This window comes from Copadichromis virginalis, linkage group LG23 (genome assembly GCF_057382275.1).
Source record: "Copadichromis virginalis isolate Kocher_CV1m ecotype Utaka linkage group LG23, C_Virginalis_male_GT1.1, whole genome shotgun sequence".
In the NCBI taxonomy this organism is placed as follows: domain Eukaryota; kingdom Metazoa; phylum Chordata; class Actinopteri; order Cichliformes; family Cichlidae; genus Copadichromis; species Copadichromis virginalis.
In genome coordinates this window covers 48,029,262-48,055,793 of record NC_140639.1, presented here as the reverse complement: position 1 = coordinate 48,055,793, position 26,532 = coordinate 48,029,262, and the positions used below count along the sequence as shown (strand labels likewise).

At 44.1% G+C, this 26,532-nt stretch overlaps 3 protein-coding genes and 1 long non-coding RNA gene across 5 annotated transcripts in view; 1 reads left to right on the top strand and 3 right to left on the bottom strand.

Annotated features, from left to right (window-relative positions):
- Nucleotides 1-26,532, bottom strand: part of LOC146681980 (NACHT, LRR and PYD domains-containing protein 12-like) — a 427,057-nt gene that overhangs the window by 355,599 nt on the left and 44,926 nt on the right. Inside the window, exon 5 of the mRNA XM_085448432.1 lies at nucleotides 26,299-26,472. Within this exon, the coding sequence (XP_085304558.1) occupies nucleotides 26,299-26,472 (174 nt within the window). The remainder of the gene's footprint in view (nucleotides 1-26,298; nucleotides 26,473-26,532) is intronic.
- LOC146681983 (uncharacterized) lies at nucleotides 1,054-5,118 on the top strand. Its single transcript, XR_014918008.1, has 3 exons — nucleotides 1,054-2,749; nucleotides 2,830-3,239; nucleotides 4,990-5,118. It is a non-coding gene; the product is annotated as an uncharacterized LOC146681983 (long non-coding RNA).
- On the bottom strand, nucleotides 5,930-11,321 carry LOC146681982 (uncharacterized). Of its 2 annotated transcripts, XM_085448486.1 has the most exons (7): nucleotides 11,295-11,321; nucleotides 8,231-8,548; nucleotides 8,038-8,109; nucleotides 7,820-7,938; nucleotides 7,676-7,736; nucleotides 7,492-7,586; nucleotides 5,930-7,056 (listed from the first exon to the last, which is right to left on the bottom strand). In XM_085448486.1, the coding sequence occupies exons 2-7, from the start codon at nucleotides 8,264-8,266 to the stop codon at nucleotides 6,174-6,176; spliced, it is 1,266 nt and encodes a 421-aa protein (XP_085304612.1). In that variant the 5' UTR covers nucleotides 8,267-8,548; nucleotides 11,295-11,321; the 3' UTR covers nucleotides 5,930-6,173. The 2 variants fall into 2 exon arrangements, with proteins under 2 accessions (XP_085304612.1, XP_085304611.1); XM_085448485.1 differs by lacking the exon at nucleotides 11,295-11,321 and having other exon boundaries at nucleotides 8,231-10,002.
- On the bottom strand, nucleotides 14,357-18,100 carry LOC146681981 (dynein axonemal heavy chain 5-like). The gene is made up of 6 exons (XM_085448496.1): nucleotides 17,988-18,100; nucleotides 17,635-17,860; nucleotides 17,169-17,269; nucleotides 15,042-15,230; nucleotides 14,900-14,974; nucleotides 14,357-14,778 (listed from the first exon to the last, which is right to left on the bottom strand). The coding sequence occupies exons 2-6, from the start codon at nucleotides 17,858-17,860 to the stop codon at nucleotides 14,635-14,637; spliced, it is 735 nt and encodes a 244-aa protein (XP_085304622.1). The 5' UTR covers nucleotides 17,988-18,100; the 3' UTR covers nucleotides 14,357-14,634.

Below are 26,532 nucleotides of genomic sequence, written 5' to 3'. Positions count from 1 at the left end.
AGAACAGTGGTACGGGAGGACGGACGAGAGTGACTGGGGTCAAGCGAAGGAATGGCGCTTTGTCCGGTCATTTCTCCCGTGCACGAGAAACATGAAGTCTTTGCCTACTTGTGTCTTGCTTTGCAGTGTAATTATATTGTCTTCAACGTTCCAGCGGATGGGTTCAAGCTACAAACCTATCAACAGAGATGCACATCGCCTAATATGCTTAATTGGTAGTAGGCTTTTGAGCCTATACAGCTTGGAAGACAGCATGCATGAAGAGGATGATGTGGACAAAATACTCATTTGCCTAATAATTCTGCACTCCCTGTATGTGTGTGCGTGTCCAGGGTTCAGCTGAGACAGTGTCCTTCGCCCTGCCAGGCTAAGTAAACAGTCTTCCAGCCAACCCAGGTGGCCTTGCATGGAATAGGAAGGAACAGACTCAACACAGTCGTTATCAGGGTGTTTTTGTTCGGCTCCAGCCTTGAGCCCACAGCTGGCGCCGAGAGGGTCTCCGCATAAGTGATGGTGCTTTTTACTTTAGTGCGAACAGCTCATATGAATTTCAAAGCAGTTCTACAGTCCAACACTGGTCTCTCAATCTCCCGTTGGAGAGCCGCGAGCTTCGCCATACTTGCGTTCTGTGATGTTGTCATTCTTGTGCTCAAGGAGCCGATTCTGAGAACTCACGGCAGTGTGCCTCCCCGAGATGTCATCCAATTTGCGCCCAGAGATGTTATTCTGAGCGAGCCCTTCCGAGATGTATCCAGTCTGCAGTCAGAGATCTTATTCTGAGTATTCACAGCAGCCGTAGCCTCTCCAAGATCTTATCCGTGCTGACTCAATGAGCCCATTTTGAGAAACTCACGCCTCTCCCATCGTTCCAATCCCAGCGGGCAGCCTTGTGGGGGTTTGAACAGCCGGTTCCGCTTTCTCAAGCCAGCTCCGATCAGCCAGAACCCTGTTACCATGGTTCCAAATAGGTAGATATCTTCAGCACGCAGACTCACCCGAGCCCAAACTTCTCGTTGAGAAATTGCATTTAGGGACCAGTTTTCAATAGGACAATGACCCCAAACACACCTCCAGGCTGTGTACTAGAAGAAGTATACTAGATGGCGGCGCGCACAGACGCAGCGGCTCTATGCTCTCCACTTGGGTGCCTTTCTTTTTTGTTTCTCCACTTTTTCTTCTTCTTTTGTTTTCCTTATTGTGAAGCCAAATTTTCCTACAACCATCTGGAATTATGCAAGATTGGATATAACAGCCAGATCCCCATTACCAGTGATTATCAGAGGGTGCACAACATCCCCCTGGAGATAGCGAGAACATCGGGTGCTCCGTGGATTGTTATCGGCTCTGCCAAGAAACGCAGGCGGCGGAAGGAACGCAAACAAAAGCGGGGATGCCTGTCGGGCCTGCTGGCCAGGCTAAAGAAGCAGCCTTTCAAACCACCGCTCCCGAGCATCTTTCTGACCAGCGCACGGTCGGTCGTCAACAAAATAGACGAACTGAACCTACTTCTCGCCGCACAGCCAATCGTCCGTGACTGCTGTGTCCTGGTCGTCACGGAGACATGGCTCACTCCGCGAGGCTCCTGCCTACGACAGCCGTAACGCTCCGACAATCCATCAAGCGGTGGTAGCTTAGCAAAGTCGTACTGAAACATCTGACAGATTTTCGAGCGCCGTGCACATAAAATCGTTTCGAGGTCAGTAAACACAACCAGAGTTCATACATAAGGCACACGGGGTTATAAGGGGCTCTGTCGACTTTCAGAAAAATCAAAGGATTGATTTTAAGTGCGCCGTATTTTCCAAACAACACGGTAATAACGACGGCCCGCTAGCATGCTCTACCAAAAATAGTGCTTTGTTGTGTATCTGACGGACGAAAGCTAAACCAGTTCCACACCACTGAAGCTGCAGCATTTTTACAAACCAGTTCTGGTTCATCCGTTTCATTTAGCGATCCACTTTCGCTCTTCTCATTCTGCGTCATCATCCAATTCCACCTGTGATCTTGTGTCACCATTGCTCTCTGAGCTTTGTGTTGCTTCTTCTGTCACCTGACAAATAGGACATACATGACAATAAGAATAAAATGTGGAGCTGCTTCAGTGTGTCTGTCACTTTGTGCAGATCTTGACTGATCAGTAATGTTTGTAGGCTGAGTGCATTTTTAAAACAAGTTGTGCAAACTGCACTACAAGGTGGAATATTTGCAAAATCATAACTATGACCTATGAATATGTCAGTGCCATTAAGATGAAATTCTTGTGTCACCAACATTTTAACGTTAGACATATAATTCTAACAGCCTCTGTAAACTAATATCCTGGCTGCTCGAGGCTGCTGTTTTCTCTGACAGCTTCACTTAGATTAGAATTAGAAACGCTGCTCTGAGACTGAGAGAACTAACAGTGCTGCATGTTGTGCTGTTAGTTTCCAAAACACGTTATTCATGGTTACATACAGTTTTAGACTGATGTGGGCCAAAGCCTAGCATAGCCTGCAACGTTATTGTGACGGACACATTTTATGTGTCAGACCCAGGACCCTGAGCAGTTATGGACTAATATTATAATGTATGTATTTTGTATTGCTGTCCCTCGTTCTCCCTGCTTGTAGACGTGTGTGTGTGTGTGTGTGTGTGTGGCCCTGGCAGGTGATTGGCCACACCTGCAGCTGATCAGGCCTGTCGGAGGAGCTATTTGAGAGTGTGGTGGAGCTCTCTCCGACGCTGGATCATTGCGTGGCTTCACGTCAGTCTCTCGACCAGTTCCTAGTTTGAGTCTGCTGCATTATTGTGTGTCTGACGGCTTCCTCTCTCTTATGTCCCCAGGAGTTACGGGGAGACGAGAGGACAGCGAGCACGGGGTGCTCATCACGGAGAAGCGGAGACAGGAGCACTAGCACTGGGAAGAGGACACGTCACGGGAGTCGGGAGAGCACGGGATTTATTGTCATGTCTGTCCATCGCTGTAAATAAACGCACTGCTTGTACATAGAGCACCGCGCCTGTGTCCTCCTTCCCTACACCCCCACGGTCTGCCAGCCAGACCGTGACATTATGAGTGAACTTGGCTTTAAGTGACTTACAGGTTTCTCTGAAAAATACTTTCTTATATCCAGGTTCTTCCTCTTTGCTGCCGTCCTCCTCTCCTCCTGGGAGCGCAGGCTTGCCGCTGCTAAAACTCAACGGAGCTCCCTGAAAGGTTCAGCCAATCACATTGGCCATATTTGTCACATGAGGTAGGACTCCAGTACAGGACGTAATTTAACTCTTTCGGCACCGCTGGGTGAATGAGACGTTGACAGATCTTTTTTTTTCTTCTTTCTATCAGGTTTGCTTTTCTTTACTTGAAGAGATCAAATTATTGGTGAGGACAATTCAATAATCGCTGGATATTGGTGGGGACATGTCCCCTCCGTCCATGCCAAATCGACGCCCTTGCCCGAATCGATTCAATCCATGATTCGATTCGATTCGATTTGGGGAAATTTTGCCTCAGACAGTCAGCAATATTATAATTTAGATCATACCCCCCACACACACAGCCTTATGGGTACAGTAGTCTCCCGCTACACCTCCTTTTAGCTAAAGACATACTTCACAATGACTCACTCAGCTCACAAGAACAGGAATGCAGAGCATTATCAAACGTTAAAATGATACACATCTCTCACTTGTTCACTTACATTTAAACGAAACACATAATTGTAAACATCTCTAACAGCCTAAGCCAGCTTTGAATAGGGCCTGAATGGATAACTTCAGAGAATTACACATCCAATCTTACACGAGGGCTCACCGCTCGACCAGATCTGGTAACAGTCCCTGTTGGTGTGAGGTGGCTCCTATTTCTCCTTAGAAAACCTGTCTGTCTCTACCACATAAGATCTGGGAGCACTGGCAGGTCCAACTACTGCTCCAGTGGTTCCTTCAGTAGTAATCCACACCTTCTGTCCTGACTCTATGTCTGCGGTTGTAGTGTTTTGCCTGCTCACGCCTCCCCTCCTCATCCTTCTCGCGAAAAGCCTGTAGGTCGGGCCACTTTGGCACCAGCTTCGCAGCAGCTTGTGGCAGAGAGGTACGCAGGTGTCTCCCCATGAGCAACTGTGCCGGTGAGAGCCCATGTTCCAGTGGGGTGGCCCTGCACGCTAGCAGTGCTCTGCTGTAGTCACAGTCCTCTCAAGTCTTTAATGGTACGATCAGCGCGTTCTGCCTCCCCGTTGGCTTGGGGGTACCTGGGGCTGCTCGTTTCATGTGTGAACTGGTACTCTTTAGCAAAGTGCTTGAACTGTTCTGATGAAACTTGCGGCCTGTTGTCCGATACCACAGTCTCGGCAACTGCATGTCTTGCAAAGGCCTCTTTTATAGCATTAATAGTGACCTCTGCTGTTGTGTCTCTCAGTTCAGCAAGTACCAACGACCAGATTTGGTGTGTGGTAGTAACAGGCAAATGAACTTTTGTTTTTTAATGATTTGAATATATATGAATGCTTGTGCATAAATACACAAACAATACACATATGCTTTCATGCTTTCAATTGTGTAATTTACGTGATCTAGGTCAGCGGTCTCCAACCTTTTTTGCACCACCGACCGGTTTATGCCCGACAATATTTTCACGGACCGGCCTTTAAGGTGTCGCAGATAAATACAACAAAATAAAACTAGTACCGGTACCGAAAAAAGAAGATTTATTCATAACACACGTGAAAAGACCCAGGAAAACCGAGTTAATGATAAAAACGATAACAAAATAACGCTGAAAAGCGATAAAAACCCTGAAAACCAGACATTTCACACCTGAGCCTCAACTCTCGCGGCCCGGTACCAAACGACTCACGGACCGGTACCAGTCCGAGGCCCGGGGGTTGGGGACCGCTGTTCTAGGTAGCTCTGTTTTGGAAGTTCAGTTCAAGCTAGAAATGTGCTTTGGAGTTTGTATGTGTTTTGTCTCTAGGGGCCACCACATATATTTCTATTTACATTCAGGTGACAGCAATCCATGGATGGTTTCGACATGCAAGAGGATATTTTCCCCGGTGCCCAGCGGGAGAAGACACTGCTTGCGATGTCGATGAGGTCCTGTGGCCAGACCCCAACAGACGGCGGGATCCATGAGCCCACGTATGCACAATTGTCATGATTTTTTGTGTGTACAGTATAGTGTTTTTTCTATTACTGTATTATGTTTGTGTTTTGCTTTATCTGAATTGATGGTGCTGCAGTGGACAATATTGAGTAGGCCTATTTGCTTTTTTTGGTTGTTTGTGTCTCCTGAAAATGTGCCTTCAGAATAAACAATGACAATGAAAGACTGCAGTGTTTTATATGAAGTAGACTAGTGTGTCCCCCTGATCTGATCTGCATGTGATGCAAGTATGTGTCATTTTGTCAACAGAGTTACATCTTGACAGAGGAATGTTAGGTTTTGACAGCAGAGTTTCAGTTTGGCACAGATGTGAATGGTATATTTTGATGTGTCATGTTTACTTGTGTTTAGAGTTTTGGCACAATGAGCGACGTTTTGCAAAATGTGTTCAAGCAACGGGCAAAAACTGTAACATGTTTTTCACCAAAGATTTCAGCAATTATAAAAATTCAACTCAAGCTATTCAGCTATTAGCATTCACACTGCATTTTCTACAGGAAGTACATTTTATATACCAGTTTCAGTTCAAAGTGCATTAAAAATAATAAATAATTATTAAAAATAATACCATCAATATGTTACTGCACTACACTTACTGGACTTGTGGAAGTATTTTGAGAACCATAAGAGATTCTTACAAATGTTTGAAAGAAAAAAAAATCTTTAACATAGCTGGAGACTCGTGTAGAAATATGAATGAGTTTATAAAGTTTCTGTCATGGTGTGCTGTGACAGGCAGGTAGTAGGACCCAAACACAGGACTCTTACGTGGAATGAAACTTGAATCGGCAGCTTTTATTACTGGAAACTCAGGTGGACTCAAGAAACTACGAACTAAGAAACAAGAACTAGGAAAACAAATCAGGAACTATGAACAAGAATCAAGTAAAGAACACGGAGGAGAAAAAACACCCAGCCCACTGAAAACTAAAGAAACCCCCAAAAACATGAAGAACAATCATTAAGGAACATATTTACATATTTAGAGTTACTGCAACACCAACACTGGGTCACAGCTTCAGTGTCAGTCGGTGACTTTTGGTCTGCAACAGCAGCAGAACAGACTTCTCAGTCTTTTGAAGAAGCCCTTTTTCTTCTTCTTGCTCTGACGGTCTTCGGACTTCATGCTGGCTTCAGGTTCTGGAAAAGGTTCCTCAAAGGGAACATCAGGAACCGGCCCAATTTCAGAACAAGATCCGTTGATCATATGATCTTCACCTTCAACACAGGATTTGGACTCGCCATAGGGTTCCTCACAGGGAGCGTCGGGCTCTGCAACACTTTCTGACAGAGCTCCTTCGATCGTAAGGTCTCGAGTACTCAGACTGGATGCCCTTTCAGAAAGAAGTTCCTCACAGGGAACGTCGGGCTCTGCAACACTTTCTGACAGAGCTTCTTCGGCTGGTGGAACATTTGCCACTGAAAGGCCGTCAGAGGAGCGCTCACCATTTGTGCTCTTCACATCAGGACTTGAAGGGGGCTCAAAGATTTCACATATCCGGATCCTTGCTACATCAGCAATGGTCTTCAGCAACAGGGGTGCAAAGTTTGCAACTTGGATAGACAGAATTTCTTCAGGAAATTTCTGTCTAATCTCCGTCAGGATGCTGTCGACCAGATCGTCTCGGATAGAGCGGGTGAAGACGGCCTGTGTTTCCATCGCCGTGAGGCTCTTGGAGACACGATCTAAAGTGGCCTTGGTGACACTGGTGGAGAGGATAATTAGACTCTGGGAGGCCATGTTTAGGAGGGGACGAGGAGGAAGCTCCCAGAAGCCCTGGAGAACGCGGGGAACTACCTCGACCACTACCTCCTGCGCGGTGAGCAGTTTGCTGTTAGGCTGTTCCTGCTGCTTCTTTTTCAGGATTTCAACGTAATCCTTCACCGCGCTGAGGAGTTTAGGTGCTCTGTAGAAAAACATGATAAGAGTTATCTGTTAAACATATTCAAAGCATCATTTAAATATTGAAACACTGTAGCTGGACTGTTAACCCTGTAACCACCTTTGTATCATACATGAGTTTCTGAGACCTCGATCTCATCAACATGATCAATACTTGCTATAATTTCTAAATGTTGTGGACAAAACTCTTTTTTAGTCTAAAGTTAACATTGTCGTTAACACAAAGTTGCCAAAAACACCCAGTGTATCAAATGTGATACAAAAAATAAATACACAATAAAAGTAAATCATACACAACATGACATAGCAAAGAACTCATGTGTGGCTTTTGTTTAAAGGGTTGATAAACATCTCAGTTCCAAAGAATCTGAATTTTCTGGCTGTTTTTTGATGGGTTGGGTCTTACAGGGTTAATAACTGTATGTTACATGAGACTCACTGAAATTTAGGAGGTACGGCCTCTGGGAACTGAAGAAGCAACCTGGCTTCAAATTCAACGTCCCTCATTTTATTGCTGACGTTCACCGCCCACACCTGAAACAGAAAACACATTTACAGTGCGCTTATGTGTAAAGGTTATGTGCACGTAATGAAAAAAAGTCTTGTGGGTTTTCTCGTCTTACCAGCCTTAGAAGAGGTTTGGCTTCCTCTTCGTCAAAATCCTCTAACTCAAACTCCCACAGCCTTCAAAAGAAAGCAAAGCAGAGGTTTTCTCTCAGCACTTACACGTCATCACAAACAGACTTTCAGGTGTGACAGTAACTCACTGCTCTCTGAGCGTCTCCCTGCTCTTCTCCACCAAAAGATCTCTCAGATCTTCAGCAGTGAGGTTCGGTGGAATTAGATCTTCCTGCTGAAGTCTGAGAAACTCCGTCATTACCGCAACCTAAAAGTAAAGGAGACATTTAATCACCACCACTCTCAGGTCCTCAGAAATGACCTGATATTTTCTGTCAGCTTTGGTTTGCATGAATCTGGGTCTAACCTGAGCCTTGTAGCCCGGAAGATACCAGCAGATCTTTACAGCTGTTTCATAAATCGGTGTGTTGAACAACACCTGTCAAAGAAATAGCAATTTAGTCATTGTTACTTAAAATGATTCTCAGTTTGTCAACTTTTAAAACGACATCAAATTCTTCAAATTACTGAAATGCAGTAAAAGCAAAAGCGTCACATACCCTGATAGGCTTATAGATTCCTTGACTCTTTTCCATTTAAACGTGTTCAAATCAAAGTCAGGAAGAAAAACGTCAACTGCTCTCCAACGATGGCGTACGGGGGATCTGGACCTGAAAATGCTCTCAGCTCGGTGGTCTCGCACAGATGAGCTCTTTTGACAGTCTGATGTTTATTTATGAATGCAGAATTTCTTGAGCAGTCACCATGGAAACTTGATGCAGCTTCATGTTGTTAAATTAAAAGTAAACACTGTGTATTTTGCACTACACTCCACTAAACTTATCATATAAGTAAATAAAGTGTGGGTTAGGTCCCTCCTGTGGAAAGAGCCACACAAACCGATGGATCAGAAAAGACAAAGTCAGCTACAGCATGCCTTTTCATATTATGTGCCTGCTTATCTCCATTTCTTTACAGTAGATGGGAACTTTTGCAGTAAAGCAATGGCTTACAAACAGTGGACTGTGGACTAATGCAGACATCTGAAGCCTGACAGCAGCTGGTATATACACAGCTTTGGACAAACTGGCCCTTTAAACAGCCCAGAGGAAGAAGAGACCTCTGCGTTATCAGTGCAGCCTAAAGCACAATAATAATAATACTATTAATATGATTTTTAGAGCAATAATGCCCCAAATAATGAAGTCATTAATTACACATCCGTCATGCTTCACAGGAGGTCAGGAGTGACCGATGAACGTGATGCTACATTAGAGTCTGTCCTATGAGTTCAGCAGGAGGAGGTGAACCCACAGCTGGGACCAGTTCTCTAGTGGGTCCAGTATCAAACTTGTGTTCATCCTGGTCTGAACCTGGTCAGAAGAACTGACTTCACTTTTGAAAATTCAATACTTATAAAAGGTAACCCCAAACAGTCTACAACGGCTGTTTTCTGTCCACCGAAGCAAATTTGATTGACGAGGTTTTTGTACCTTCACTTCTCCAAAAAGCAAATAAAGAGATTAAACAAAGATTTACTGAACGACCGTCAGAATTCCCAGAGCTAACGTAGATCGCTTTATGCTCTTGAGTCAGGAGGGATAAGAAAAGTGACTGCAAACATTGTGGAACGATTCATAGCGTTTGATTGCTTGTGTGAATGTATTAAACAGGAAACCAGGAGCTGCAGAAACCCAGTAATGCTGAAGACGCATGCGTGTGCGTTTATTACAGGTTTTTCTGAATGCTTAAACCCTAACTGTGATTCTTACAGCACAATTCCTAAAACTATTGATACTTATAGCAAAACCACTCACTGAGTGTGCAAAACTAAAAGCACAAACACTGCTTTGCACTCAGTTTGCCATTTTGTAACACACACTTTGCAAACCTGTAGCTACAATCCACTGCACAGCACTCTTTTTGCAGAACTGTAAACACAACTCACTGCTTTGCACTCAATTTCCAAATGATCAACGCACTCCTAGCAAAACTATACACATTTATGGCCATTATTTACACTATTTTGTCAACTGTCTGGCACACTGCCACATGTGAAAGCTTTTTTAGATAATTAGTTCACTTTGCAATCAGCCTAAGCACTATGATACAGGTAAGCTCTGTGTGTGGAGTACAATGGAGGGAGCAGGAAGAGTGAGAGGAGGCCGAGGAAGAGGACGTGGAGGTGAAGAAGTAGGATGAAGAGGACGACAAGGACAAGGAGGAGCAAGAGGAGGACGAGGAGGGGGGAGAGGACGGGTAAGAAGAGTAAGAAATAGAATTGCTGATGACATCAGAGCTACAATAGTGGACCATGTCATCAACCGTGGAGTGACCCTGAGGGAAGCTGACCAACGTTTTTTTTGGTTTTTTCTCAAACTTAAGTAACTGAAACCTTTCATTGAACTACAGCAGAAACAGATTGGAAATGCCAAGTTATTCTAACACTAGTGGACTTGTTAAACAAAACATTTGTTTCACTTCTTTCTCAACATGCAGCACCATTAAGAACAGTGGACCAGCATAGTTGGTCTGCATGAGCACACTTACTGCAACAGTTGTACATGCTGAAACTGGTTGCTGGCAGCTGATGTGAAGAAATGTCTGGACACATCAAAAGTTTTCTTTTTCATTTTCTTCCTCCCTTGGATAACATACACATGGCAAATAAAAACATGTAACTAGGGTGACGTGAAGTGTGTATCATCAGGTTTAACTCAAATATAATGAGGCTGTCCATCTGTGAAGTAATTGTTCCTTCAAAAACCACTGTGACAACAGATTTTATTTCATTCATTTGATGGTTTTCTATTCTGTATACTGGAACTTTTTAATAGCCCCCCTGTCCACACATCCTTGACATGAGACTTTCTGCAGAGTTGCACATGATGAATGCACACAAAACTTAAAGTGTTGCTGTCATATTTTTTTGGATGTGGTTTGTTGTCATAATCAAGAACGTGTCTTATTTTTTATTTGTTTTGTTGCTGATCGGCCATTGGACTGCTGAGCCTGCAGTGAACAGCCAGTCACTGACTCTTGATGCTAGAGCAAGGACAACTGAGCTCTCTCTCTCTCTCTCTCTCTCTCTCTCTTTTAAATAAATAATACGTTCGAGCTGTTTATGTTTTTGACTTGTTATGGACTATGACTGGCAATGGGAGGGCTGGCGGACTCATATTATGGAGGTGGAGGGTAGACACATTTTGTGTGCAAGAGACCACATACTACAGTGGTGATTGACACAGACTTCAATGGACATTTAGGTGAAGGGAACAGAGGTTATGAGGTGTTGGGTAGGTGTGGTGTTTAGGAGAGAAATCTAGAAAGACAGATGTGGGGCAGATTTTCCAAGTGGAAATGGCCGTGGTGCACACATACTTCAAGAACAGGGAGGAACTTGTAGAAATATATGAAAGTGGAGGAAGCTGCACACAGGGCAACTAAATATTATGCAGAAGGTGAAATCAAAAAGACAGGAGACAAGGAGGTGTCAGGGAGAATGCAGCTATGCAGCATCAAATGGTAGTTTGAAGGATGAGTTTGGACATCAAGAAGAGGAAGTGAGTGAAGGCAGAGACATGCAGGAGTATAAACAGGCTCTGGGTAGTAGGGAAGACTTACCAGATGGCTGGGATAGTACAGCTTTATTGAGATAAACTGCCAAGAAGGGCTTTGACGTCTTCTCTGCACAGAAGAAAGGGAAAAAAGAAAAGTGATTTTGAAAGTATTTGAAGGAAGAGATTTACAAAGAAAAAGAAGTGTAGTTAGCGAAATGAAGAAAATAGACCAAGAAACTGGGAGGCTAGGCATGTAGCAGAAAGAGGTGACAAAGGAAAAGGCTCAGTGCCACGTATGTGAAGCTGGACCCCAAGGAAATGAGGGAATGAGACTTGCTAGGCAGAGAGTGAGTTTGAATGGATGTTCAAACCCAAAAAGAAAAAGATATATTCACATAACATAGATTGAAAGAAGCTGCAGGTGGCACAGCAGCTTTAATGTCTTCCAGACAGGAAGTTTTGGAAAGAAATATCATCATTTCCCAGATTTTACTATCTTAGTGTTCTGTAACAAAATCACTGTTGTGCGCATGGTGTTAGAGATGATGATGATTACAAACAAACTTAATGTGCTAGTCGTGCTTTTCTTGAGGGATTTGTCCTTCCACCAGTTTTCATGTCATTGGAATCATTTGTATTCACTGATTCTGGCACTTATTTCATCAAACCAAACTCCAAGTAAATACTTTCAGGTTTTTGGTTTTGTCAAACGAACTAATGTAAAGAATGCCTGGCTGTGCACTACACCACGCAGTGGGAATTTGTCTTCTCCAGTTAAATTCAGGATTAACTTGCTTTATAACACAGACCTCAAAAGTAACCGTTATAACCCCAAACACAAGAAAATGTGATCTACAGCACAGTGAGAACTGGCAACGCTTATCTGGAGGGGTCAGAGTGAATGAACTGGACACCTGTAGAAGCAGGATTTGATTTCCACTGATTTCCTTTCCGATCCGATACCAAGTAAAATTCAGGGTGGTATCGACGATACTGATCTGATACGATACTCTGAACAAAAACTTATTTTTTTTACTCTATCTTTTATTTTATCTCAAATTATAGCGTCGTAATGATCACAGGACATCAGATTACTTGTTCTTATCACTTAATGATGCAGAATTATCATATAGAAATGAAAAACCTGAAGTTGTGGCTATTTGTTGCCTGCCTGCAGCATTAAAGGACTCCGTGAGAGACGTCTGTCTCGCCCTGGCAGCACCTCTCCCTCTCCTCCTCTTCAGTTCGCCTCAACATACGCTCGTCATATTCTGTGATATGATTCACTCTGAGGTGTTTGACCAGGTCAGCGGTGTTACCACAACACCTCACATTCTTGCCACATGTATGGCAAACCACGTCTCAGCTGTTCGTGGAGGTAAAATACGTCTGCACATGACTCTGTTTACGCTCAGCCATTGTTGTGAGTGTGCACGCCAAGGGGCCGGACACAATGACGGGTATCGGAGGAATCGATATTTCAGTATCGATCCGCACATCACTAGTTGAGATACGTTTTAAAGTAGTCCAAAAAACAAATGCATATTTTCCCGAACCACTGTTCCTTGACTAAGGTGGATAACGTGATGAGGTCAAGGAAGGGTGTGACGGAGATTTGATTGAAAAACTTTGTCGTCCGTTAAAGTTTCACGTTGGCTTTTTCATCTTGAAAGCCCTCTCTGCTCGTGTCCAACCCGGGTGAACAATCACAGATGTGAGAAATGTAAACAAACCGTCCGCAGAACGCTGATCAGGTTATTTTAAGCGCAAGAAAACAAAAACGTTGCGCTCACCGTCGGCGTCACGGACGAGGCCTGGGGGTCCGGGCCCGTCCACAAAGGTCATTGTAACACAAATCATACGATTGCTAATGAAAATGCTATAAAGCTACATCGCAGATAAGTCTCTGGAGTAACAATCAAGGCCATGTTAGTTATTTGATGAATAGTATCTGTGCCACTCATGGCGCATGACTGAGGAGGACGTTGACCTCTGCAAGTCAGGAAAGTCTGCTACTCATTGTATAAATATGAGATTTTTTTCAAAAACCAGCCAGCCATCATCTCGGGAGGCTGACTCCAAAGTACCATCTCACTTCAAACTTGCAAAACAAGTCGAGTCGATGCGAGCGCACTGCTTGTTTCTAGTTAGTCTTTAAGGATGACAGCATTAGTCTGCTCCTTTGTATGAAATAAAGTGAGTCGAGTCCATGTGGTCTGGCACCCACCCACATTTCTCTGCTAGTGATCCATGAGGACTCCACCTTGTTGCCAGTTCTCTTGTGTGGAAGCTTCAGGAAATGACAGCTTCACTCTGACGTGTGTGAGCTGTGTGAGGTCTGTGGTTAGAAGTTTACAGTGTTTGCTCTTTGTGTCGTCTGTAATATGCTCTATGGCTTTAAAAAAATGGCCACATGTTTCTGTAGCTGAATTTGTCCATCTCTGACCTTCTGAGGCTGTATTTTCAAATAGGGACGTTCTGACTTTTCTTCACCTTGTACTTCATTCTGCAAATGTTTTATACTCTATTAGAGTTATTACATTATTCTGTTATGCTATAAAATCAACCCCCATATAAGATCGTACTTAAGAAATACATTTAAAAAACTTCCTGTGCAAATAACCCAGGTTATCTAGAAGAAATAAAAACTGCACCGCAAACCAAACTCAGGTGTTCGACCTGTTGAGCTCGGGAAACTAACTGGTGTTTCATTTTAGTGAGTGCTTTGTTAGATTCCTTCATTTGAACCAAATGAAGTTGATTAAAGTTGATGCATTGATGTGTTTGAAGTGTTTTGTTAGTTGCGATGGATCTCCTGCTGTCTTTTTTCCTCATTATTAAAAGAGGATTTCTTTGAATTTCAAACATCCATTTCCTGTTTATCTGGTCCCGGGTCACAGGTGCAGCAGTCTAAGCAGAGAATCCCAGACCTCCCTAAACAACCACTTCCTCCAGCATATCCAGGACAATACTGAGGCATTCCCAGGCCTGCTGAGAGATATAACCTCTCTAGTGTGTCCTGGGTCTGCCCTGGAGACTCCTCCTCATGGGACATGCCCCAAACACCTCACCCAGGATATTTTTAATTAAAACATCACAAATAAGTCGTCAGGTCTGATGGTCACATTTGTGAGATTCAACCACCATAAAGCAGAGATCACACAGGACACACTGTGTAACCCTCAGCTCAGGTGTGTTCAGGACATTTGCTTGGAAGAAGCCGTCTGTGGATAAATCCTGCTCTCCACCTCAGCTGTCAGGTTTATCCAGAGAACGGCCGTCCTGACTTCCAGCAGCCCCACAGTCCTCGTTTCTAATAAACTGGCATCACTGAAATGAACTGTCTGCCTCGCTGTTCAATAATCTGCTCTTTGCCAATTTCCCAGCAGAAGCTTCCACTCATATCAGCATTTTTCTGTGATTCTCACATGAACTAAACATAAAAAGCTGAAGCCAACCTCAGAGTTCCCCGTAGTGAGGAAGAGTTTCCTCTGAGCCACAGCTGAGTTTGATGCGTCCACAAAGGAAGACTGACGGGAGGACAGACTCTGGGAGAAAGGCAGATATTAAAAGATATGAATACAAAGTACGCTGCAACAAACAGGACAGCAGATTATGAAGAGCGGTTAGACCTTCATGTGTCAGTCATTGAAATGTGATCAAAGTTACCTGTTTGACATCCTGATAGAAGAAAATCAGCTTCTTGGATCCGTTTGCAGCAAAGAATTCATGGATCAGACTGAACTGGAAGAATCAGACATTAATGACTCAAAGGTTCAACTCTGAGGAAGGATCACGTCTCTGAACTTACTCTGTCATCAGAGACGATGGCGTCTTCCACCGCCGCCTCCTCCAGGCTGCCGGCGTCTGCCAGCCTGCTCATCAGGTATTTATGTCGGGCATCCAGAGCTGCCCGCCGTTCCTCCTTCACGGCTCTCGCCTGTTTGGCTACTTCTCTCCTCGCCTCATTGGACAGCAGCATCGTCCTTTTACCAGACACCTGGAGAAACATCAGCTCAGTCTACAGACGCAGAGACCAGTGAGAGCTTGGCCCAAACATCTGCAGGTTTCTGAGGACCACGTTTGACCCTGACTGGAGGCATCGATTCTGAGTGTGACTGCCTAAACTGAGCTACTGTCCCCCCTCCACTGAGACGTTGTCCTGTGATGTGTCATGGGGGGAAGTGTTCCTCACGGTTGGACTCGTGACAAGTTCAGTCAGTTTATTCAAACTTTAAAAAGACGCATTTTCAGTGTCTGGATTTCAGCAGAAACAAATGTGAACACAGCACTTTTTGATTGAGTATAAAAGGATGAAAGAGTCAGTGATTAGTAACATTGTTGCTGACTGATGCTGTTGTAGAGCTGTCTTTGGATCCTCACCTTCCTGGAAGCCTTCCCTGGATTGCTCATATATCATTAACTTGTTTGTGTTCAGTAGAATCAGGTGTTGTGGATGCAGGTCGTAGCTGTGTGAGGCCTGTACAGTCAGCGCTGTGTGAGCGCTGTGTAACGTTAGCTTAGACTTCTTTCTGTTGTTATCATCCTTCAGGTTAATGTTGTTTTCATTATGCATCACAGGAAGTGTGGGTGGCTGTTAGCCTCACAGCTCATGGAGAGTTGCTGCTGCTCTGCCTCCTTTTTGATGTTTCTGCTCTTTGTGGCTTTGTGTTACTTTGTGTCGTGTCTGAAACAAAGTGAGTCCATGTTACTAACTGTAGTCGGCTCTCTGTCTCGTGCACAGCTGACTGTTGTCTGAATGAAAGTGTTTTTGTACTTTGTGTAATCTGTTGGGTCTTTGAGCCCTTTTTAAACAGCATATGAGCCATATGTATGTGTGTATATGAAAGGTTGTTTGTAATACATCAAATTGTTGCTTATTCTAGAGCTGCTGCTGTGCCTGATTGGTCTACTCGCTCGAAACTGAAGGTTGACTTGATTCTTTTGGTTTTTTACATTTTGTCAATAAACCAACTTCTTTATGATTTGAACGGCGTCTCTGACGTGTCACAGGCCTGTCAGCTTTCTTGGTGATTGGTATAGTTTTGAGCTTCATGCTCTGGCTGTTGTTGGGTTTTCCTCTTTCATATTAAAGCTTTTGTCCTACATTTGGCTCTAAAGTCTAATTCTAATCCCAGCACTGTGTCTGGGTGTGTGATGCTTGTTTTCCTGCTCTTTCTCATGAAACAGTCACAACATTCTCAGTCCAACTTTCACTCTTTGCTGCGTTTGCTGCAGCTGCAGTGAACATGGTGCCGTTTGCCTTTAAGAAAGTTGTGCACAAAGGCTTTTTCTCTAGCAGACAGCTGTGTGGCTAAAAGTCAGATCATTTTTTACCACCTCAGTCACACTGGACTGAAACAAGAGTGAAACTAGGAAGAATCAGAGTTTGTCCAGTGACTGCACTGATTTTCTTCATATTCACAAACTGATTCTAAGTAGTTGCATCAGCTAATCACCCGGACACTGAGCGTCCAACACGCTCCCTGAAGGGAAACGATTACATCCTCCAAACAATCACAATCTGTCTCTGAATGACTGGAATTATTCTCTGATTTGTCAATAACTGGAATTTATCAATGCAGACACGTTGCCAACATGATGAAGTCAGTCTGAGTCGCATCTCTTTGGCTAACTTAACTCAAGTGGTTGCCGACTATTCTGGTTCTATTCCCATATAACAGCAGGGTTGCTGAGCACCTCTGTCACTCTGCACTTATGTTCCCAGTTCTCTTTTGTGGAGGAATTTTCCAGGAATTCCTGGGACCAGCTTTCCATGAGAGACCCGATCAGGAGCGACTGTCCTGGACACTCCCAGCATCACAGGGACTCACAAACCCGTCTACCACAGTGAGAAGACTGATGGTCACAGGCCCACATGTAGCTTTAGATCACACGTGTGCACTTCCTGTGGTCACTGCTGTAACTCTAGACTCACCGAGGGGCCAGTGGTTGGTGAGGCAGCAGCAGCTGAAGTCATGTGACTAATGGCTCTCAGCTTCTGTCCTCCTATTCGCCGGTGTCCTTCACCTGTCACACCTGGTCAAGAAAGAGTGAGAATGTTCAGAGCTTTAATGGAAAAGAATATTATTACATATAAAAGGCCTCTAACAAGTATTGTAGTGTTAATCAGGATGAAGTCCATCATGAACACTTCAGAGTGGTTCAGACAGTCGGTGGTTTCATCCACAGAGCCTCCAGTCTGCATATCAAAGGATCCTGAGGAATGACAGTGAACCCCGAGTTCCCCTCATTACATTCATGTGTGTGACTGTGAGGAAAAGGTGATTGTATGAACGTGTGTGAGCGAGTGAATGAGGCTTGTATCAGAGTGGAGATAATGTCAGCGGCACAAGCTGGACGCTGCAGGTGTCACATGTGAATCTGTGCATCAGTGTCTGCACCTTTGTGGAGGTGAAGCTCAGGAGGTTTGGATTTGTTCAAAGCTCTGTCTGCTCCATCTTTCTTTCCCTCAGGCCTCTCCAGATCAGGAAGGAGGTCCTGTTCTCCTTCTCCCTCCTGGATTTCTGGATCCAGGGAAGGATCAAAGTCTCTCAGCCCAGCATCAGAGCTTCTGGCTGGGGGAGGACTGGAAGTTTCAGCTGGAGGCTGAGAGCCTGGATCTGCCATCTGAGTCACAATTCAAATATTCTCAGTAATCTCAAAAAGCAACAGAAAGGTGCCATTTTCATGAGCAGTGGGTTATCCAGCAGTTTGATTCATGTCAGCAGCATTTAGTTTGTAACTGCTGACTCACCTCTGGCTGTGTCCTGCTCTCAGGGTCACAGTGGACACTGTACCTTTGACCGAAGCTGCAAAGACAGTCAGCAGGGGTCTGGATGCATTCAGCACCACGTCCTTGTTGGGCAGACACCTTCAGTGACAGGACAGACAGTCCAAAGTAAGGAGACGTGGGACACAGTGAAGACACAGAAACAGAAACCAGAACTATAATCACAAAACAAACTCAGAAACATAAAGAGTGAATCAGCTGATTCAGTGTTTGTGACAAAAACATGGATCCTGGTTAATAACTTTTATTTGTTTGTTTCCTGTATTATTTTGTGTATCGTTCTTATGAGCTGTTGTTTTGTCAGTGAAATATTATTTCATTGTTTTAAGCTTTTTGTTGACTTTGAAGTGCTTAAGTTGATATTTTTGAACATTTAATTTGTTCGATTATTGTCGAGTCGATAAAACTGTCAAACGCACAGCTGCTTCCAGCACGGCCGGAGGAGAGGTGGCCGAGCAGACGCACAACACACACAGCTCACAGGTTTGCATTTCTAGATATTGCAGATGTTGCAGAAATTGAGAGTAAAGAAGTCGGAGATCCAGCGCTGTCTCCTGCCCCTTATTTATACACCACAACACAACGACAGGCGTAACTCACACAAACGGGTAACATGAGGCTCAGATGCTTTGGACGTGTTCACATATACTGGACACAGAATGATGAAGATGGAGCTGCAGGAAGGAGGAAAAGAGGAAAAACACAGAAAAGATTCACAGATGTGGTGAAAAAGGACACGACAGCTTCTGTTTGTTAGTTTGGTTTTTCTTTATTTGGTAAAGATTCAGAAATAAAGAGAAGATCACATGTTTGAATATTATATTAACGTTCTGTAATTACAACAAGTTGTAAAATCTTTCCAGAGTGAGACAGAGACTGTGCAGAGACTGTAGAAGGACAGAGCAGCAGCAGAGCAGTCCAGATACACTGATGATCCTCTGTCAGATCCAGAGGGACACACAGGGCTGATGCTGGACTCTACATTGTGTCTGACAGTGGAGCTGTTCTCAGAGCAGTTCACTCTGCAGCACTGACAGTCATCTGCACTTCATTCCTCTGTCAGTCACTGCTGGATGAAGCTCTCCTCTCCACCTCCCAGTAACATGGCCCAGTCAGAGCGTCTCTACACACAAGCTGCTGCTGCTTCAACCTCTCTGGATCATCAGGACACAGCTGCTCCTCTCTCAGCACACACACCGTCCTGTTTACCATCATCACCAGTTCCTGCAGAGAGAAGGAGGAAGAGCAGAGGAGATAAACGAGTGTTTCCAGAGACTCTTCATCAGCTGTCAGTCAGTGATGCAGCACATCCAGTATAAAGAGCAGCAGGGACGTCAGTGCTGGGACTGTACTAGGACTCATTGTTGCTTCACTTTTTCTAATCTTTGGATTTTTATTGAAGTTGCTGAAAATGTTTTTCCCTCCTAGTTTGAGTTTGGACTTTCATTCATTAGAAGAACCTTGGTGTGTCCACTCTGAGCTCTGTAGGAACCCCAACAACAAGCCCAACAATCCAGATGGACGGTTCCAGCTGTTAACTGGAGGAATTCCATCCAAACATCTGCTCTCACTAAATTCTTCCTCACCTACAGACTGTGTTCTTCACTGCTTTAAACTTGGAAATCAATGCAGTCATTGGTCTGCGTGCTGCTTTGTTCAGAGAGCTGATTGGCTGTTGACAGTGTTTGATCAGAGCGTGTCAGCCGTTACTATGGTGACCATAAAGGTGAGAAACAGGAAGTGTTTGTGTCCAATCCTGAAGCCTGTCACCGTTCTCCTCTCACAGCTTCACTGAGAAGCTGCAGCTTTACAGGAAACACTGGATCTTTGTTTCATACTGACTGTGTTTAGTACAATACTGCTGACAGCACCACCCACTCACTCCATCACTCTACTGACCTCAGAGTCTCCAGTCTGTAGTCTGGACTCTGCTGAAGATCAGACAGCTGCTTCACATCTGGATCCTGCAGGTTGTAGTTGGAGCTCAGGTACAGCTCTCTCAGATGGGAGGGGTTGGACTTCAGTGCTGCTGCCAGATAATCACAGCTGATCTTTGACAAACCACAGCTCTGCAATCTGTATAAAGAATGAAAGATGTAAGTTTATTAGACAAAGAGCTTGAAATCATTCAGTGTTTCATCATCTGTTCAGAGCTGAAGAAGGTTCAGAATGTAGAAGTTTAGAAAATGGAAACTCCAAACAGCTGAAGCCAACAGGAAGCAGCTTCAAACAGGAAACTGTGCAGAGTTTCAGACTATATGTCCTGATGCAGCCAGTTGGATTTTGGAGATTTGAATCTCTGTTCTGTGACTAAGTCCTTGAATCATTTCTTCCAGTTGGTCCAACAAGACAGACTAAGTATTGGACATGTGTTGTGGCTCCATCAGGGGAGCTTCTAAATGTGATGTGATGGCCCCTCTGGGTCTGTCAGGTCACAGCACTGAAGAGAGCTCAAACTGGGCACACAGTTGTTCCAGTCTGGACCAAAGACTCTATACTGGGACTGAGGGACTGCTTTGACTGCACCCACTGGGACTTTTGAAAGGCTCATGTTCTCACTTAGATCATCGATTTCTACTGACATTTCTTTCTGGGAAAAATGGGGATTACTTTGGAAACAGGAAGTATTTTCCCCAATAAGCAGCCCTGGATTAGTAAATCACTCCAACATGTTCTCAGGCAGAAGAAGCTGTCTTGTTATGAGGGAGAGAAGAAAAAGATTGAGGCACAGAAACCTGTTGAAAGAGAGATAAAGCAGCTAAAATCAGGTGTAAAAGTAAAGCAGAGGATGAGCTGAATAAAGGACACTCAAGGCTGGCTTGGAAAGGAATGAAGTCCATGGTGGGGATGCAGAACAAGGAGCAAAGATGAATGTGATGCTGAATCAGCAGAAGACTTGGACTCATTTGATTCCAGCTTTGATATCATTGATTTCAATGAAGAGCTTTGTGATTGTAGCAAAGGGCTGGTAGCTCTGAGAGTCCCACTGATGAGGTGTTTGTGTGGAAATCTCTTAGTGGGACCAAAGAGAGAAAAAGCCCTGGTCCTGATGCTGTGGGAGGGAAATGATTGAAGTGTGCTGTGAGGAACTGACTGGGAGATTTTCACACATTTTCCAGTCCTCCTTGGAACAACAGGAAGTTCCCAGCATATGGAAACAAAGGTTAAGTGTCCTATGGCACTCAGTGATGATGGTGCTGTGGCCCCACCACCTCCACCTCTTTGTAAAGGAACTAACTGTAATCTGAAGCTTCAAATGGAACTAAGACTTCCTCCACTAGGTGGCAGTGTCTGATGAGAAAGTGTTAGTGGAGCTGGCCTGGAGTCAGAAACAGGAAGATGCAGGATTTGGGCTGAAATGGGCAAAAGTGGTTAGCACTAGTGCCTTAGAGCAAGAAGGTTGTAGGTTGAAGCTTGTTGGTCAGCTGGGCCTTTCTGTGGAGGTTGGATGTTCTCCCACAGTCCAATGAAATGCTGCTTAGGTTCATTGGTGCTTCTACATTGGCTGTAGGTGTGGATGTGAGGGAGTGCTTCTCTGTCGCTCTCTGTTGGCCCTGTGATGGACTGCTCACCTGTGCAGGTGGACCACGCCTCTTGCCCTATGACAGCTAGGGCACAGGCTGCAGCCCTGTGAGCCTAAGCTGAATAAACAGTTAGCAAAAATGATCCATAGATGGCCTGAAATCCCCCAGTTAGCAGTTTGGTAGATAGCTATGACATGCTAATCCCATCCAGCAGCTGTATTCTACCTGTAAGCTGATCCCTGCTGAGCCAAAGCACTTTTTCATATACAAATTACAACCTTTAATAGAAACCTATTAGTCAGCATCTTATTAGCCTGCTGTTAGCTTCATTCCACAGAAAACTGAGAGAAACTAACAGAGTTGATAAAGAATAAAGAGAAATGTGCTGATTTAAAGCCTTTGAAGTGCTTCAGATGATCTCTGTCCACTTCTGTCCACTCATTCATTCATGTAAGCTTTCTAATGCAGCTTTGATCTTCACAGTCTGCTTGATGAAACTCATTCTAACCCTGAATGTCAGAGTGTTCCTCCTTCTCTTTCCCATCATTCATGCTGGCAGTGGAGGAGATTTGGATGTTGGACTGTGTTTTGGATGATGTGTGTATGTTTGTGTTGGACTGCTGTCTGTAAAGCAAACGCACATTTTGCTTTGGATTTCAGTGTCACACAGACTTTAAGGTGCAATGAAGAGTTTGAGAGTTTCACAGTGAATTTTCCAGTGGAGGATTTTTCTTCTTCTTTGAAGGTTTGAAATGTGAACATTGTTCTGCTGCAGTCAATGGACTAAACCAGAGAAGAAGAAAACAGACTTTACCATGAAGATCCTCAGTGTGGATCAGTATAATATCAGCCTGATGTCTGCAGTTTAGTGTCAGCACAACTTTCACATCATATTCATCTCAGCACAACTAAAACATGCTGACTGACCTCAGAGTTTCAAGTTTACATCCTGGACTCTCCAGGAAACCACACAGATGCTTCACTCCTGGATCCTGCAGGTTGTTGTTGTAGCTCAGGTCCAGCTCTCTCAGATGGGAGGGGTTGGACTTCAGTGCTGCTGCCAGATAATCACAGCTGATCTCTGACAAACCACAGTCCTTCAATCTGTATAAAGAATGAAAGATGTAAGTTTATTAGACAAAGTGCTTGAAATCATTCAGTGTTTCATCATCTGTTCAGAGCTGAAGAAGGTTCAGAATGTAGAAGTTTAGAAAATGGAAACTCCAAACAGCTGAAGCCAACAGGAAGCAGCTTCAAACAAACACAACAAGAGAAAAAACTCTGAATGTTTCACATTAAAGTCGTACATTTCTCATAAAAACAGGACAAAGACTTGAAAAAGTCGTGTTTTTCCTTCCAGGAACCACATGGCTTCACTTTTAAAGGTGAAGTGTGACAGAAATGGACATATTTGAAGTCCAACACCTTTTTCCAGTCACATTATTAAAGCAGACAAACTACAAGCTCATTTTCATTCCAACAAGTCATCTTCTGACCTGGACTAACAACACTGGTCTCTATGTGCAGCTGGCTGTGAGACCAGTGCTCAGGGAGCGTCTACAAAGTGCAACACTGAAAGAACATCACACACTCATTTGCTTCCAGCACTTTCACACAAACATCTACTGTCATTATTGTCACCAAACTCTGTGGATCCTTTATTGCAAATTCAAATGGGATCAAATGGTCAGACAAAAGAGGGTTATGAGGAAATATGATGAAATGTTGTGTATTAGCAGCAAGTTATTGAATCATTTTCCTCAGAAACCAAACAAAATGATTGACAAACATGTTTTTACAAACTCAGTGTTGGACTTGGATCAGCAGGATAAGCTGATGTTTAAAGGCATTTGAGTCTCGCTGTATGAGAGTCCAGTTCTTACTCAATATTTATGGATGATGTTCTTTCAGTGTTGCACTTTGTAGACGCTCCCTGAGCCTCACAGCCAGCTGCACATGGACCAGCTGACATTACCCAGCATTAGAGGCGGCTGTAAAAAATTCATGTTCCCATTTAAATGGTTTTAATTTGAATAAAATGATGTTGATTCATTCAATCCTGAATCGATGTTTAATATAAATGTATTTTGCCAGAATCTCAGGTTAAAGCTCACAAACTATTTCAACAAGCAGCAAACAGCTAAAACAGTAAATGAGAGCAGCTAAACACACAAAGATGGAAACACAGAGCGTGGATCGTTCACTCGACGGCACGTACACGGACACGCCGTCGGGGCTGAAAGTGGACAGCTCACAGATCCTGAAGCTGCAGGTTTCATCTGTCTCCAACCAAAACTGAGTGAAGCAGCAGCAAAAGAAGATCCAAACTCTGCTTCACGTTTGATCAATATGCTCATGAATTCTCTCTGACTTTGGCTGTTCCTGCCTGCACAGCTCTCTCTCTCTCAGTGTACTCCAAGAACAGCTTCAAACATCTGTTTCTGCATCATTCACTGTTTATTAGCCACCAGTCTGCTGTTGTGTTCAGTGCTGTCGGCCTCTGACAGTAAAGCCTCATTTCTGCTGTTCCATGGAAACTTTTTAAAATGATGACAGATTACAAACTCTCAGCTGTGTCTGTAATCAAACCTCTGTAACTTTGCTTCACTTCAGCAGCATCAGCTCATGTTCACATGTTGCTTCATGGTTTGCTTCAGTTTTTGATCGACTGCAGAATATTTTGAAGGTTATCTGCTATAAAAAGCCAGAAGAGGAAAATCTGCTTCATGTGTTTCTGTTTGATCCTCAGTGACTTTGACACAAAGGCCTCTGCTGTGATGATCACACCTCTGATCAAGTCTCACAGTGTCACAACTGATAAATGATCAGAGTTAGAATATTTCTGACTGTCTGCTGTGTGCCGTGACCTTTGACCTGCTAAAGACAGTCAGCTGTGGATTATTCATTGTTGTGTCTGATACTTAGAACTGTGAGGAAGAAGCTACACAGTTAATCAGGGTCCCCTCTCTCTGAATCAGGAAAGGTGGGCAGGCCGCGTGTGGGCCGCGGGCCATACGTTGAGTATCACTGTTTGAAATGTGAACATTGTTCTGCTGCAGTCAATGGACTAAACCAGAGAAGAAGAAAACAGACTTTACCATGAAGATCCTCAGTGTGGATCAGTATAATATCAGCCTGATGTCTGCAGTTTAGTGTCAGCACAACTTTCACATCATATTCATCTCAGCACAACTAAAACATGCTGACTGACCTCAGAGTTTCAAGTTTACATCCTGGACTCTCCAGGAAACCACACAGATGCTTCACTCCTGGATCCTGCAGCTTGTTGTTGTTGGTCGAAAACCAGGAGTAGTCATTACTCAGGTCCAGCTCTCTCAGATGGGAGGGGTTGGACTTCAGTGCTGCTGCCAGATAATCACAGCTGATCTCTGACAAACCACAGCTCCACAATCTGTATAAAGAATGAAAGATGTAAGTTTATTAGACAAAGTGCTTGAAATCATTCAGTGTTTCATCATCTGTTCTGAGCTGAAGAAGGTTCAGAATGTAGAAGTTTAGAAAATGGAAACTCCAAACAGCTGAAGCCAACAGGAAGCAGCTTCAAACAAACACAACAAGAGAAAAAACTCTGAATGTTTCACATTAAAGTCGTACATTTCTAACAAGAGTGTTTTAAAGACAGAGTCACTGATGATCATCTTCTGCCCAGTAAAACTTTGGTTTTCCACATGTGAGTGTTAATGATGCACAAAGACTGTGAGTGCAAAGAGGGAGCGAGGAGGATGACAGAGAGATGGTACAGGAGCATCAAGAACCCGGCGACGAAATGAGCAGAAGGACTTTGGAGCCTGTTGGATTGAAGCTTTCACAGAGACGTGTTTGACTGGACACCACCAGGACAGACTTTTAATCCCAGGATTTGGATGAGCTTTCTGTCTTTATGGTCACAAATGATGCTGTAACTCTGTGACTGCCCTGGAACTGTCAGCAGTGTGGTTACGTCCTTTTGACCTGAGTTTCCACAGCTCTTATAACAGCAGTGTACATTCAGACTGAGACACGCTTCAGTCTGTATGGACCTGTTTCTGTAGCTGCCACCATCATTCTATATGTTTGTACATCAGCTTATCAAATCCTGTCTGCTGTCTTCATTTATTACTCTTCACCTGCTTCACTGTCACTGTGTGGGCGGAGCTGCCTGAGCCCCACCCACACAGACACAGTTCCTCTCTGGAGCTAAACTTCTGCTTCATCTCCGCCTCTTTTCTTCATCCTCCACCTCTCTTTTCTCTTCTTCGGTGTTCTGCAGCCACGGAGCCTCACAGCCATTAGCACGCCCATACCTGAGCAGCTAGCATTACCCAGCATGCCGTGCAGCAGTGTCAGTTTGTAAATGTGCAAGAATTCCTGCTCCAAACTGTTTCACAGAGTGCTGTGTGCCGTGACCTTTGACCTGCTAAAGACAGTCAGCTGTGGATTATTCATTGTTGTGTCTGATACTTAGAACTGTGAGGAAGAAGCTACACAGTTAATCAGGGTCCCCTCTCTCTGAATCAGGAAAGGTGGGCAGGCCGCGTGTGGGCCGTGGGCCATACGTTGAGTATCACTGTTTGAAATGTGAACATTGTTCTGCTGCAGTCAATGGACTAAACCAGAGAAGAAGAAAACAGACTTTACCATGAAGATCCTCAGTGTGGATCAGTATAATATCAGCCTGATGTCTGCAGTTTAGTGTCAGCACAACTTTCACATCATATTCATCTCAGCACAACTAAAACATGCTGACTGACCCCAGAGTTTCAAATCGACATCGTGGATTCTCCAGGAAACCACACAGATGCTTCACTCCTGAACCCTTCAGGTTGCTGTAGGTTCCACTCAGGTCCACCTCTGTGGGATACGAGGGGTTGGACTTCAGTGCTGCTGCCAGATAATCAAGGCCAATATCTGACAAACCACAGACACTGTATAAAGAATGAAAGATGTAAGTTTATTAGACAAAGTGCTTGAAATCATTCAGTGTT

Bases quoted from the DNA above. Each gene is read 5' to 3' on its own strand.
- LOC146681982 (XM_085448486.1), bottom strand. From the start codon at position 8,266: ATGGAAAAGAGTCAAGGAATCTATAAGCCTATCAGG. The intron at 7,737-7,819 runs GTGAGTTACTGT...TTTCTTTTGAAG, and splicing joins AGGGAGACGCTCAGAGAGCA to GCTGTGGGAGTTTGAGTTAG. The intron at 7,057-7,491 runs GTGAGTCTCATG...GTTTTTCTACAG, and splicing joins GCCGTACCTCCTAAATTTCA to AGCACCTAAACTCCTCAGCG.
- LOC146681981 (XM_085448496.1), bottom strand. From the start codon at position 17,860: ATGGCAGATCCAGGCTCTCAGCCTCCAGCTGAAACTTCCAGTCCTCCC. The intron at 17,270-17,634 runs GTGCAGACACTG...TTTCTTGACCAG, and splicing joins TGAGCTTCACCTCCACAAAG to GTGTGACAGGTGAAGGACAC. The intron at 14,975-15,041 runs GTAAGTTCAGAG...TGATTCTTCCAG, and splicing joins CCATCGTCTCTGATGACAGA to TTCAGTCTGATCCATGAATT.